Raw genomic sequence first — 13,686 nt, forward strand, 5'->3', positions numbered from 1 at the left:
ACTTTATTTTCCTGATAATCCTGACATTTGGATAGCCTACCAATTCTTTGAATTTGCTTTACATGATATACACGGCTCTTAAACTAAGCGTTTCCACTAAAATCTATTACCCATTTTATTATTGCTTTTAAGCATAAAATGTTTAATGTTTTTACTGTTCTGTGAACAGTAATTTACATAAACACAAAACCTACCTAGCAGGCTGCTAAAACAGACATTTCCCATTAATGCCGAGAAGAACAGTCAACCAATCAAAATGGGATGTGTTTACAAGGCTTACAGCTAATATATTCCCCTTCCGATGCAGTATTACATATGTATTTGTTTACTGGACCATTTTATATTACTTTCTTGTCATTGAGCTTCATCATAATGCAAGAAAACTTTAAACACAATTAAAGAAATGTAAGGCTTTACTGCGTTTCACAGTGTGCCCGGGGATGTGACTCTCCTACACTGAAGAATGTTGACAATAATTCCTCTTTAGCTGTTTTTCATTGTTTCAGCAGCATAAAACTTTACTTGTCTGTTAAATGTCCTTAGTCATAAATTAAGAGCTGCAGCTGTAACCTGTGGTCATATGAAAGTGAGCAGCGCCCCCTCGTGGTCAACATTTGTCCTGTTGGATACAAAATACATGCGATTAGACCATAGACAGTAAAATAGGATTAGACAGCAAAGAAAACATGTTTATTGCCCTAAAGTTTTCATATTATAATAATAATAATATTGTGTACACTGCATGGTGCTTCTAATACGTTAAACGTGGACAGAATTACATTACTTTTTGACCAATTAATTTCCACGATATTTCCCTATGGATGGAATAATTTATTTAAAAAAAAAGAAAAGAAAAAAAAAACATTACAGAATCAGACTCGAATCAGTATGCAAAGCACACATCCTTTGAAAGAATATATCTACCTTATTTTTCGAGAGGCTTCTTACTGCAGAGCCAATGGGTGGAGCTTGACTCAGCTACACTCAGAGCCATTGGCTCAGCCCTAAAACTAATTGAGTTAAGCTCCACCAATAATGGCTCTGCAGTGAGCACCACTTGGATTAATTCGCTTTAGGTAAATAACTAGAAAAATGCAGTTAGCTGTCTATTTGCACTTGAAACCACAATTGTGTTTATGATTACGATTGTAATTTAAAATATGATAAATATTCGTTTGCAACATCAAGTAGTTAATATATATATATATATATATATATATATATATATATATATATATATATATATATATATATATATATATATATATATGGGGTTGTTTAATAATCAAATTATTTTAAAGAGGGAGGAGTATATTCTTCTCAAAATAGTTTATTAAAGGGTCCCATGTTTTGTAAAATGTTCTGGTTGATCCCCTGAGAAAATATTTAATTTTTTCAGTTTTTAGAAACATCATTAGATCACTAAGCCATGCTGACATAGTAGGTGGATTGTGTGATTTCCACTCTAGGAGAATTCTTCTTCTAGCTATTAATGTGGCAAAAGCCAGGGCATTCTCTTTATTTTTAGCTATTTGGAAGTCGTCGCCTCTAACTCCAAACAAAGCCATTATTGGGTTAGGGTGAATATTTAATTTAAAAGCTGAGTTTAAAATCTCAAAGACTGAAATCCAAAATTGTCTCAGTTTAGGACATGACCAAAACATATGGGTTAGATCTCCCTTTGATGCCTTGCAGCGGTCACACGTTTCCTCTATATTTGGGTACATTTTAGCCAATTTTGTTTTACTATAATGAATACGGTAGAGAACTTTCATTTGAATCAGATTGAGTCTTGCACAAGATGAAGTCCCATTTACTCGATCAACAGCTCTAACCCAGGTGTCTTCAGATATGTCGATTCCTAACTCTCCTATCCATTCTGTTTTGATCTTTTCTATTGATACATTTTGGAACGACATGATCAGGTTGTATATTTTACATTTTATTATTTGAGTAAGTTGAAACCCAATACTTGGGATTTAAAAGCATAATCCATCAATTTCTTAAAAAAAAAAAAAAAATCCCATTGTCCCCGGCACACAATGAATTTAGGGATAGGCTAGACTGCGAAGGATCCATCCTTTCTTTGCCTTCGAAACGAAGGACATATTTTGTGGCCATGTTTGAAGGAGCCTTCGAATTGAGACAGCCTTCGTCACGCCTCAGAGACGCAATATGCCTTCGAAGGGTGCATCCACTGAATTGGGACGCAGCAGCAATATAGTAGACCCTCTGTCAAAATCGAGGGGTCGAAGGTCTGTCCAAATAAACTTCCCTCATCCTCTTCCCCAGAGGGGAAGTGCTTATGGAAGTACACGAGTTTATGTCGAAAAGTGGAGTTAAACGCAGCCTAATCCTGAAGAAACTGATTATGTTCTTTAGGCGTGTTTGATTCGGGTTGGAGCTCAACTCTGCAGGACAGTGGCCCTCCATGACCAATGTTGCCCATCCTGTAACTCTACAGTACCCTTGTTTCATTTAGGATACGTGGATCAATTCAAATGCAAATTAATACCCGTCTCGAGTCAATCACAACAGCTCGGGCAACCTGATCCACTCTCATTGTAGTAAATGCTACACAGTGGCAAGTGGAATATTAGTTTTATTCAGCCATATATGTTTTACCAGAAACGGATTCAGAAGTGGAAGAGTGAATTATACAGGCTCATATACAAGTCGATGTATCAGAATGGTAATAAGTTTTATGCATCGTTCTCTACAACATCGGACACATAACGTTAATTTATCTGTTTACCCTTTTGCTTGACTATGTTATCAATCAGCTGATAGAGTAGGCAAAAAGTCTTCGAATGACTGACTTCTTCCGACGAGATTCTGAAGTGCATACGATGGACACTTTACTATCCCCTTGGGAGATATGGGAATCCCGCCATGGGAGAGGATTTATGAATGGCAGTGAAGTGACGCAACTGATGCTGGCAGGTCACATGATAATGTCACATGATAATTACAACATGGTGGGTGTAGTATGTCAAGATTACATTCCAACTACACACACTCATATTATATAAAACACACATTTTTTACCGATCGTGGAGTAATAAGTACCTATTTTATCTACGCGCAGGGGAGCCGCTAAGGGGGGAAAGTTAGGACGATTCTAAGGTCCCACACACTTTTGGGGCCCCCAGAGATCGATTTTATTAATGGAATGGGTGCGGTAGGGGACCCAACCTCATATTCTTTCATAGGGCCAAACATTTCTAGCGCCGCGTCGTCTACCGACCACTGTGTTTGGTTCACGGCAGTTTTCAGGAGAAATGGTTTGTCTTAAAGCATATTAAAAACACAACACATACTTATAAACATTACAAACATTTTTCAACACAAAGGGTCTTTAAGAAAGTTCCATTCCTGGAAATCACAGGTACTAAAACTCCCTGATAAAACTCATGCTTTCCATGACCATGAGGACTGTATTCAGTTGAATAATATGCTCAGCTTTGCTGCATTACAAATGGCCGCGCCTTCCAAATAAATGAATAAATAAAAGGGACACTGTAGTGGGTGATTTCAGACAGGCTGAGTGTGCCTGGCATGTTCAGAGCGAAGATGCACTAAATGACAAATAAATAAATAAATACTAGTACCAACAAATATAATATTCGCAATGTAAATTCAGAGTAGCAGAAATCCCCCATCCCCCACAAAAAAGGCAACAAACAAATCAATGGCAATAAGCTTTTTATTTAAACATTAAGGCAGTGTCTGTTTTTTTTCCGGTTTAATTTTTACACTGCTATCCACAAAGCTTGCTGGTGGCCATGTTGAAATACAACAGTGTGAATATCAATCTTGCAGCAAATCACATAAATATGTACATCCTTTTAGGTCTATTTACACTCCTCGCTATAATACAGTGGGTCTTAATACAAAAAAAAAAAAGAACAAAAAAAGGAATATGCACAAAATGGTTGTACAAAAACAGATGCCACCCAAATACCCACTTAACCTTTCTATTCTTAAGAGGGGCGATTACTGCTGTTTTCCCGTCTCTCCTCTTCATTTGTTTTAATCTCTCGGCTTAGTTTACGTTTATCGGTTACAAATAAAACGCCACCTCGTCTAAGGAAAGTGCAATACTGCCCTTAGCAAAAGGTCAAACAAACAGTCAATATAGAGGGGGGAAAGGGGCTCGCTATACAAGAAAACACTGAACTTTAGAGTGACTTGTCCACTAAATACAATACTGTCTGGAGTGATATGTCAGAGAATGAGTCTCAAGATCAGAGCATTCTGAGATGTTTGTGTGGATGTGGTTAAAAAAAGAATAGCTACTGTTTGCAGACCCCGTTCAGGGACCTTATTGAGAGTGTATTTGGGATTGAAGTGACTGAAGATAAAGCCCCATTTCACAAAATCACACCAGGTAGTGCACTAAAACTGTCCTTGACCACCAAAGCAACAACAAAGGCCCCAAACCGGATAAAACCCACTGCTGAACTTTAAGTTTCATCTTATAATTAGCTTCCAAAAATATCACTAAATTCTGGAGGTTACAACAGTTTGAACTGTTAAAGATACCTTTTTCATAGTAAAACCATGTGACAAATAAAAGTCAAACAATACGAATTAAAACATGTCATTATATCTAATATGCATGCAAAACAATTAGTAACCCCACCACTGAGGTGGTCTGAAAAAGAGGCGTTTTAGAGAGACTGACACAGTCAATGTCTCCTTCACGATTTTAAATTGTGCCTGTGTGACAAATTGTACAACCCTGGCATAACAAGGAGCAAACAATAATAAAAAAAAAACCAAAAAACTGTGATGCGTAGTCACTTGGTAGTTTTTAACTTCAGAAATGTATGTCAAATACATGGCACTTAACACTAGAATTATCTTTAAAACTGTACAGAGTGAAGGACTACAGGTTATACGAGGTGTGGCGTCTGCTCACCTCTTTATTCTATTACGCAGGATATATCATCGCCTCATATGAGCCCACGGGGAAAATCAAACAATCCGGACCCTTCGTTCAAGCACAAAGAGCGAAAGTAAAGCAGCTCTCAGTGAGTGTCGTGTCAAAGGACTGGCCAGACAGCATGGCTTTAACTCTTGAACAAATAGGTGACGTGAAAAACATCAGGTTTCTTGGGACATTCAGACCTGATAAAGCAGCTTCCTCTAAAGACGCGTCCACTCGCTCAACTCTCTGCCAGTGATTGTCGCTAGAGAGTGGAACACTTGACAGGGTAGGTGAAGAAACAAATCAACAAAACACTGTATAAGTAATGAACTAAATTAAATGCTGTGAAAAAAGTTGCATTCAGGTCGGCATCTGTTGAAGGACACCAACAGGAACCGTTTGCTGACTAAGTGCTTAACTCATTACAAAAAAACATGCAATCAAGGTTCATGTACATTTAAAACAACAATCCAAAATAAACTAGAAACTAAACGTCTCCCATCAGCTATCACAGAGATGACAGAAAAGAAAATTATTGGTCAGCTAGAGTTGTTTCTGAGTGTCAAAACTGAAGTAAAAAAATGAAGGTTTGATGTCAAAAAAATGAACATTATGTGTACCCTGTAAACCAATGATATGGTCGCCCATGTAAACTCTCTGAAATAGCAAGGTAAGGACAGAATGTTACAGGATAAGGTTTAGCACAGGGATCAGCTAACCTGCCTCTCTGAAGGTCTTGTTTCATCACACACACAATCGGATGGCCCAACAGCATCATGTTTGCAACACATGACCACTCCCAGAAACCATAATGAAGGGCTACAGATGCATATGAGAACAAAGAGGACGTACAAGTGTTTCTGCAGAGGATTCATCCAGCCTTTGCAGTATGCCACACACACACACACACACACACACACACACACACACACACACACACACACACACACACACACACACACACACACAACAAACAGTTTGCAGTTGTATTACTGTATAAGAGTATGTGTCCTGAGCAGTCTAATGAGGAATGCTCCAAAATGTGTCAACAAAACAGATGAGTCCATGAGTCAACTCTGATAAGGCCAGCAAGACTACACGAATAGAAGTGTGTGTGTGCGTGTGTGTATATATACACATAAAAACTAAAGTGATTTTTCCAACGGAAGTCCTGGAGTGATGGCACACGTGTGCGCATTCACAAACACAGACACATCAACACACGTCTGCGGCCATTCACTGATGGCTTGAGTGCGTGCGCCAGGGGTCGATTACGACATGCGTCTCTGTGTATGTATGAATATCTGTGTGTAGGTATCAGAGGGCATGAGCCCAGATGGATGCATGTTCCCATAAGTGTGTGTCAGTATGGACATGAGTACGTGTGTGTTCACGAACATCCCTGTTTACAGTAACAAGTTTCTGTTCATAAAGCAGCAAACGTTCAGTCCTGTTGTACGCAGTGTGAGGTGTGTGTTCACTCGCTGTCTGACAGGGTCTCGTATTGAGAGCACAGCAGAGGTTTGGGTTCTTCCTCCCAGGTGCGGGGTTGAGGCTGGCCCTGTGTGGGCGCCGACACGCCTGGATGTGTAGGGGAAGGCGAGGGTGCCGACATGATCCCGCTGGGGAGACGCATCTGCATGGTCAGGGGATTACAGGGGAATGGAGTGGGGCCTGAGAGGAGGACACAGAAAAGAAACAAAACAAAAATCAGAAAAGTTTGGGGTTGGGACTCTATGTTCACCCAGGCTGCATTTAAGCAAAAATACAGTAAAAACAGTAGTATTGTGCCCTTGCTAAATAAAAGAATGAATTTCTCTCTCTCTCTCCATCTCTCTCAAAAAAATCTTACTGACCCCAAACTTTTGGATGGTAGTGTAGATTTGTAGATCTAATTTTGCATTAAACAAATTAACCAAAATATATATTAAATAATTAGAAATACTAGTCCAAATGCATTCAGTTAATTTAGTTGGCAAGTGATGCTAACATTTAATTAGTGTGTGTACCTGTAGATGAGGGCCTGTCCTCCCACACTCTGTTGGTGAGTGGGGTGTGACGATTACAGTCTCCCTCAGAGTGGACAGAGGACACAGATGAAGGTCTCTCGCCTCCAGACAGACCTGGACCAGGAGACTTAGTCTTGCGACCGTTAGAGCGCCCCCCTTTGGATTTACCTGAACCCAAACAAAGGGCACACATCAGACATATTTAGACAAACATATATTAAAACCTTTCTCTGACAAGTTTTTCTAGCAATCCATGTTTTCATTGTTAGATGGTAGGGGGATACTGTTATGGATCTTCTGAAATAGTAAAGCCCCTCCTGATCCAAAAACAAGCGAAGCAGCCGCAGGAACAAGCGATAGAAGCATTGCTTACACACATCTAACAGGATCAATCATAAAACATTACTGAATGAAATGTCGACCCAGGAAGATGTATAGGACTGTTCAATCTTTGGGGCTGTTGATAGAAGCAATGTTTTGATATGTTTGTATTGATCATCATTCTGAATCTGATCCGGTTGAAGTCTTTGACGAAAATGTGATTTTCTCAGCTTTTTGTTCAAAATGTTGCTTTTTTTTTATGAAACTTGACATTCATGGTATTTACATAAAAAACAAAGGAAATGCAGCTTATATAAAGGAGAGACCATGCTTCTTTTGTTGTAGACATGGAAATATTTTGGAGCAAATTCACTGGTCACTTGGTAAAAACTAGTCAAATTAGGCATGTGCCAAAATGGACAGATCAGGTCACGCCCTTTACCTTTACCAAAAAACAACTAAACTAAAAACTATTAAATACAGGTTCGTCCTTTAACAATGTGCTGTTAATCCTTTATAATCTTTCTTTATGGGAACATTTGGTCCAAAAAAGGTGTCAAAACCTGACACATGCTGCCATGAAAGTAGTTGAATTATTAAGGGTTTATTTGGCGCACCTGGCAGGGAGTAGGGGTCTTCAGAACGCCCATCCGCTGAAGCTGGCACAACAGCAGCTGGTACGCCAGCATTTATCGAGTTGACAGAGTTGGAGAGCGAGCGATCGTCCATCTGTTCATCATATTTGCCCATGAGGGCTTTCCTGATGATCGCCTCCAGACCTATAGTATTACCACTGGCCTCTGGTGTCGGGTGACTGCGCACGCTCACGGGTCCTAAAAAGAGATGTTGCAGTGGTTGTGTCAAAGGAACAGGACTGTGTGAAGTGCCAAGCTTTTCTTGAGACACATGAAGGCAGTTTAAAAGGAACTGCTATTGTATAAAAAAAGACCACAACTGGCGGAGCTGCTCACCTGCATTCGTAGAGGCAGGCATGTTGAAGATTTCTGTCCCAGGCTGGCCCTGGTCTAAAACAGAGAAAGGAAGAGACAAGTTTGAGACCTTCTGGCCAGCAACAAAACATGCACATCAATGCCAGTTATTTCTGTTAAAAAAACAACAACAACAACAGACAAATAAACTTACTGAATTCAGCCTCTGCTCCAACCACCATCTTTTTAATCATTTCCTTCTTGCTCTTGACAATGGCGGAGTTGCTCTCAGTCAGTTTACTGAAGAAGGCTGGTGGTTGAGAGCTACTGGCAGGAGAACGAGATCCCATACTGAGACACAAAAGTAGAGAACAATTAATGAAAATATAGGACGAAAGAGTCTTTTTTATTTGATATCCAATTCATTAATGTTTTGTCGTAACCCTTCTCCTTCCCATGCACTTTATAACAAATCCCTTCCTGGGGTGGGGTTAGGCTGGGGAATGGGGGGGCACAATGACCAGCAAAGGAAGGATTTGTTACTTTTTTTTAATTTCAACCACAAACTCCTCAAATCCAGTCACTTTTTTAGTTATTCCAAGTTCAAGTGCAACAAAAGTGCCTTGGACCACTCATATGAACACTCGATGAACACTCTTTGATGGAAAACTTGACGTTGTCTTCCATCACTGTTTTTACTTTGTTCTTACTGTTCCATACATTTTAGAATATTTACTTGGGATTTGCTATTTTGTATTTCCTGTTTTAGCTGAGTGGGCATGGCCTTAATTAAAGTTCAAACTGTATGGGAGTGCTCATTTTAGCTATTAATAGAAATATTTGTGCAAATGTATGTGTTGGTTTTATCTGTTCTATTTATCGATGTGTTTTAACAATTGTTCTTAATCATTCTGAATCATTCCCAAGTTGTGATCTGTATTTCGTTGTGCTTATCTCTAATCTGCTCTTTTACTGTTCTGTATTCTTGTTACTCTAACCTACTACTACATTGTACATTGTAAAGCGTTCTTGAGCACTGGAAAGGTGCTATATAAATAAAACGTATTATCTTGTGTACTTATTTATTAATCATGGTGAGGCAAGAGTTAATAATAAAAAAATGGTACGCTCAAATTTGTAAGCGCGAAAATGTGTGCCGTCACAAGTGGAAGTGAGGATTGGATGACGGATTATGGTCGAGTAAATTTGATCAAGCTTATTGTAGCGCTGCCTGAGCGCAGTGAAACTCTGGACTCAATAGTTTAAGAGGAGAGTTTTTACTGTTTTAGTACCTAACGGTTCTAGTTTTTAAACTTTTTTTATTGATAACCTGTTTTATTTCTGATCTTAACCATATTTATTTGCACAACTGTTTGAAATAAACACCTTTTTGGATGCCAACATGGCTCCCGTGTTTATATCTTGGTGCGATTCTCCTTGTGACCGCTCGGGTCTCAATCACAGATTCTGACTTCCATCGCTATTGTGTGAATGCATTTGTAAGTTATATACCCTTGCTCTGCTTGTTCATTGGGGTAGGCAGCTCCTGGCGTCTCCGGCTCTGAAACCCCGGGTGGTGAAACCGGTTCAATCCCATCAGCAGACAGACTCACTGGAGATGCCTTACTCTGAGGAGGAGACCTGTCCCTCCCTCTCTCCCTCTCCACAGCAGTGCCTTCTGGGGTGTAGCGTGCATTGGGATCGGTGGGTGTCTGGGCTTGGGGGGCGCTGGGTGGACGGGTGAGATCCAGCACAGGGGAGTTGTGATAACCAAACACAGGCTGCAAAGATGATTGACCTCCCATCTGGCCTTGCTGCGACTGGCGTGTGTAGTCTTTAGTGATAACCTCCTGTAAAGAGAAAACATCAATTTGGTGATGAACCTTTGTATGGGCATTTTTTTTATAAATACCTTATTCAGGCATGTGATTGGCTAAGGACAAAAAAGCAGGAAAATATACCGATATACGATATATATGCCGATATTTTTTTCGCAAAGTGAGAGCAAATGTTCAGCCAAAGTCAAAGCCAAATATAGTCTTCACTGTATAAATTATACATTGATTCTTATTAAAGCTACTATTAAAGTTCCTAGTCAAGAGCAGTGAGTGATTTCCTCTGTGTTTTGTTGTTTTATTAACATTAAATAGATAGTTCTCCCAAAAATGTTAATTGTCATCATTTACTCTCTCAAGTTGTTTTAAACCTGAATAAGTTTCTTTCTTCTGTTGAAGTTATTTGGAAGAATGTGGGTAGCCAAACAGTTGATGTACCCCCAGTGATTTCCATCGTATATTTTTCCCTATGGAAGTCAATGGGGACCAGGAACTGTCTGGTTACCCACATTCTTCAAAAGATCTTCTTTTGTGTTCAGCACAAGATCTGCATTATTCACGTAGCTCACATTTTCAGGTCGGAAAATCCGGAATTCCGGATTAATCCGGAAAAATCAAATCCCTGCTTATCAATTGTATCTGTGCTGACTTTTATGTCAAATACTAAAGTTTAACAAATTACTTCAATCTTAATACTATAGACTGGATGTTCTCAACCTTTTGGAACTTAAGCCCCCCCCCAAGCCTCCCCTATCATCTGCCTTGGTTTTCAAGGCAGTCAATTTTGAAAACCCGGCCTCGCACAAATAGGCTTAAGTTGAGGTGAAAGGGAGAAATAATTTAACTGAGGATATTCAGTCATCAAATGAAGGAGCAAGAGTCAAATCAGCTTGAAAATGCTATCTCACGAAACAATCGTGTCAATCTCAGTCAATCGTGAGAGTCTGGTGGTTGAAAGCTTCTGGCAACATTAAATCCAGGAAAGAAGACAATTCTAGAGAAAGAACAAGTAGAGATTCACAAGCACACAGCACAACGTTTGGGAAGCACACACATAATATCTGAGCGAGAGCCATGAGACCACTGTATATTTGCGAGCGCACATCCAGTTTAGTGTGTGAGTGAAAGTAATCCGCCTGCGAGTGGAGAGATTCGTTAAATGGATGCTCTCTAGTGTTACAATAATGCACTCGACATTTGTCATCAAATTAACGCCCACAGAAATGGCCTGAAATGAGCTATAAAAACTAGAAGAAAGCCGTGTCCGAAATCTTCAATTGTTTTTTATAATTCTTATTGGTGAAAATGAATGTAGAATCTCATGTTTGTCTGTTGGTGCTCGACCATTTCCATGGGTGCTTGAGCCCCCGAGAACACATGGGATCTGCGCCTATGTCTCTGGTCAAAACAAATTAACTGAAATCCTCACTAATGGCCGAATTGTTGTTATAGTCCTTCAACATGTTAAACGACTATGTTGATCAAAGGAGAAATATTTATCCCTGTCTTATGCAATATTTTTATTAATCGGCCAATTACGTCAAAGATCCAATTTGCAAACAAATGCACTGATATGTCTGAAAGCGGCAAGATGGTGGCATCTCTCCCTTGCTTCAATGTGTTTAACAAATTCAACCTGTCAAATATGTCTGCAAGGTATGACAACTGCGCTAACCACAGGGGGTCGTCCAGGTACCTTCACCTCTGAACGCAATTCGTAGAGGCAATGTATAACCCGACTTCTGGAGATCCAGCTGGGTTTTTTAATGCAGAGCGTTTTTGTTTTTTTATTTGTAATGTACATTCTCCTTGAAAAGCAATAAAATACACAGAATACCCAAATTATACCCTGTCCGTTTTTTTTTCTTCTTTTAATTCTGAACGTGGTTAAGACACTTACGCTGATGTGCTGGGCGAGGGTGACCACTCTCTGAGAGCCTTTGACGGAAGAGGATGGCTGCTGACCAGGAGAAAGTCTGTCCTCAGACCCGTACAGCTGTTCCATTGCCTTTTTGTGAGCTGCAGAGAGGACAGGGAAGCACACAGGTGGAGAAGAAGACATGAAAGTGTAGTTGAGTATGGTGTGGCAGTAGCTCTGGAGCACTCTGAGGGTAAGAGCAGAGACGGGTGTGAAAGCGGTGCAGTCACATACAGGCTCTGGGATTACTCAATGACTTGCTCACATGTGTGTTCAGAGATCAAGCCAACTTTATGGAGGCATCTGACTGTAGCGAAGCACTGTGCCGATTGAATGCTTAAAACAAAAACACAACAATAAAACAGAAGCAAAATGTGTTTAAAATGAGCTGTGAAGGTAGGAGAGGTGGATACATCTGCTTGATTACCATGAGTAAGTAAAAGGCATTTTCATTTATCCTGCAGCTGTCTCCACACTATGCAGACTTATCTTTACAAAAGAACAAAGTATAGAACTTTACTAGTAATAGACCTAATCCAAAATGAGGCTAAGGGACAGACCGTTTAATTTTGTACCACCTGATTGAGGTCTGATTCTGGTTCGGATTTCCCTTAATGATACTTATGGTAGTTTTGGGAAAGTCTACCAATTATAAAGGGTCCTACCTACATATTTAACAAAAAATAAATGAAATCAATATTTAAATCAATATTGAATTTAATTCTAATGGATAAGAAAATATTAATGGATTTTAAGCACAAGAACAACATTCCAAGAACAACATCGGTTAAATGTAGGGAGGGATGTAAATTATAAAAACTAATGATTTTGGAATCATTACTAATGATTTTGGAATCATTACTAATGATTTTGGAATCATTACACGCAATCAGAATCATATACTTAGCGATTCTTTAGTATTTTTGCAGAAATCCCCTTTCATAAATATGATCCTAGCTATATAAAATACCGTTCAAAATAGAAAGCTCTTACTGAAAACAGTTGTGCTGCTTAATATTTTTGTTGAAACCATAATTCTTGTAACATTATAAATGTCTATACAGTCACTTTTGATCAATTTAATGCATCCTGCAAAAGTAAATACAAGTCAAATGCTAAAAAAAGTCTGCATAAAAGTCTAAAATCTGACAGACCCCAACATTTTTAACAGTGTGTACTAAAATCAATAATATGGCTCATGTGTTCAATGCTTGTGAGATTTGAAGTTTTAAACTGAAACCTTAAAAAAAGGCCCATAAGAGTCATTTATATGTGAACTGAAGTTTCACATTCATATCAGACTGCAAGCTCATAACAAAATGTCAGCAGTAGATTCAATTAAATGTATTTTAGTAAAATGTTCTGCATGATAGAAGAATGCAGATGTTCAACAACCATTAGGAACCAAAAACCTTGAAATTCTTTTAGCTCCAGATCCATCTTGACCCTTTTTCGCTATAACTTGTGTAATTGTTTGCTTCAAGCAGCTATCTAACTGGCGTGATTTTTTTTCCCAAACCACTTCAGCGGAAATCCCGCCCTGCAGCCGATTTCATTGGTTTAGGTTACAGTGACGGGTAGGTTTAGGGATCAGTGTTTGGTGTAGGCAATCAGTACAGTGATTGACATGACCAATGAAAACTTTTAAATCGGCTGCAGGGCGGGATTTCCACTGAAGTGGTTTGGGAAAAAAAATCACGCATCTAACTGTCATAGTGCCAGAGTGCCCTCCCTCCAAAAA

At 39.3% G+C, this 13,686-nt stretch overlaps 1 protein-coding gene across 9 annotated transcripts in view; it reads right to left on the bottom strand.

The window, feature by feature from the left end:
* Positions 1-3,688: 3,688 nt before the first annotated feature.
* The window catches only part of ncor2 (nuclear receptor corepressor 2), a 152,897-nt gene continuing 142,899 nt past the window's right edge, over positions 3,689-13,686 (bottom strand). For 8 of the 9 annotated variants that reach the window (XM_077224506.1, XM_077224505.1, XM_077224503.1 and 5 more), the window contains 7 exons: positions 11,928-12,046; positions 9,705-10,042; positions 8,407-8,543; positions 8,235-8,288; positions 7,881-8,096; positions 6,943-7,110; positions 3,689-6,607 (listed from right to left, as the gene is read on the bottom strand). In XM_077224506.1, the coding sequence (XP_077080621.1) occupies positions 6,411-6,607; positions 6,943-7,110; positions 7,881-8,096; positions 8,235-8,288; positions 8,407-8,543; positions 9,705-10,042; positions 11,928-12,046 (1,229 nt within the window). In that variant the 3' untranslated portion in view covers positions 3,689-6,410. Of the gene's footprint in view, positions 6,608-6,942; positions 7,111-7,880; positions 8,097-8,234; positions 8,289-8,406; positions 8,544-9,704; positions 10,043-11,927; positions 12,133-13,686 lie in introns of all 9 variants that reach the window. The other variant, XR_013201227.1, reaches the window with a different exon arrangement.

This window comes from Siphateles boraxobius, unplaced genomic scaffold, assembly GCF_051911475.1.
Source record: "Siphateles boraxobius isolate OS27281-9 unplaced genomic scaffold, OSU_SipBor_1 9, whole genome shotgun sequence".
Lineage (NCBI taxonomy): Eukaryota > Metazoa > Chordata > Actinopteri > Cypriniformes > Leuciscidae > Siphateles > Siphateles boraxobius.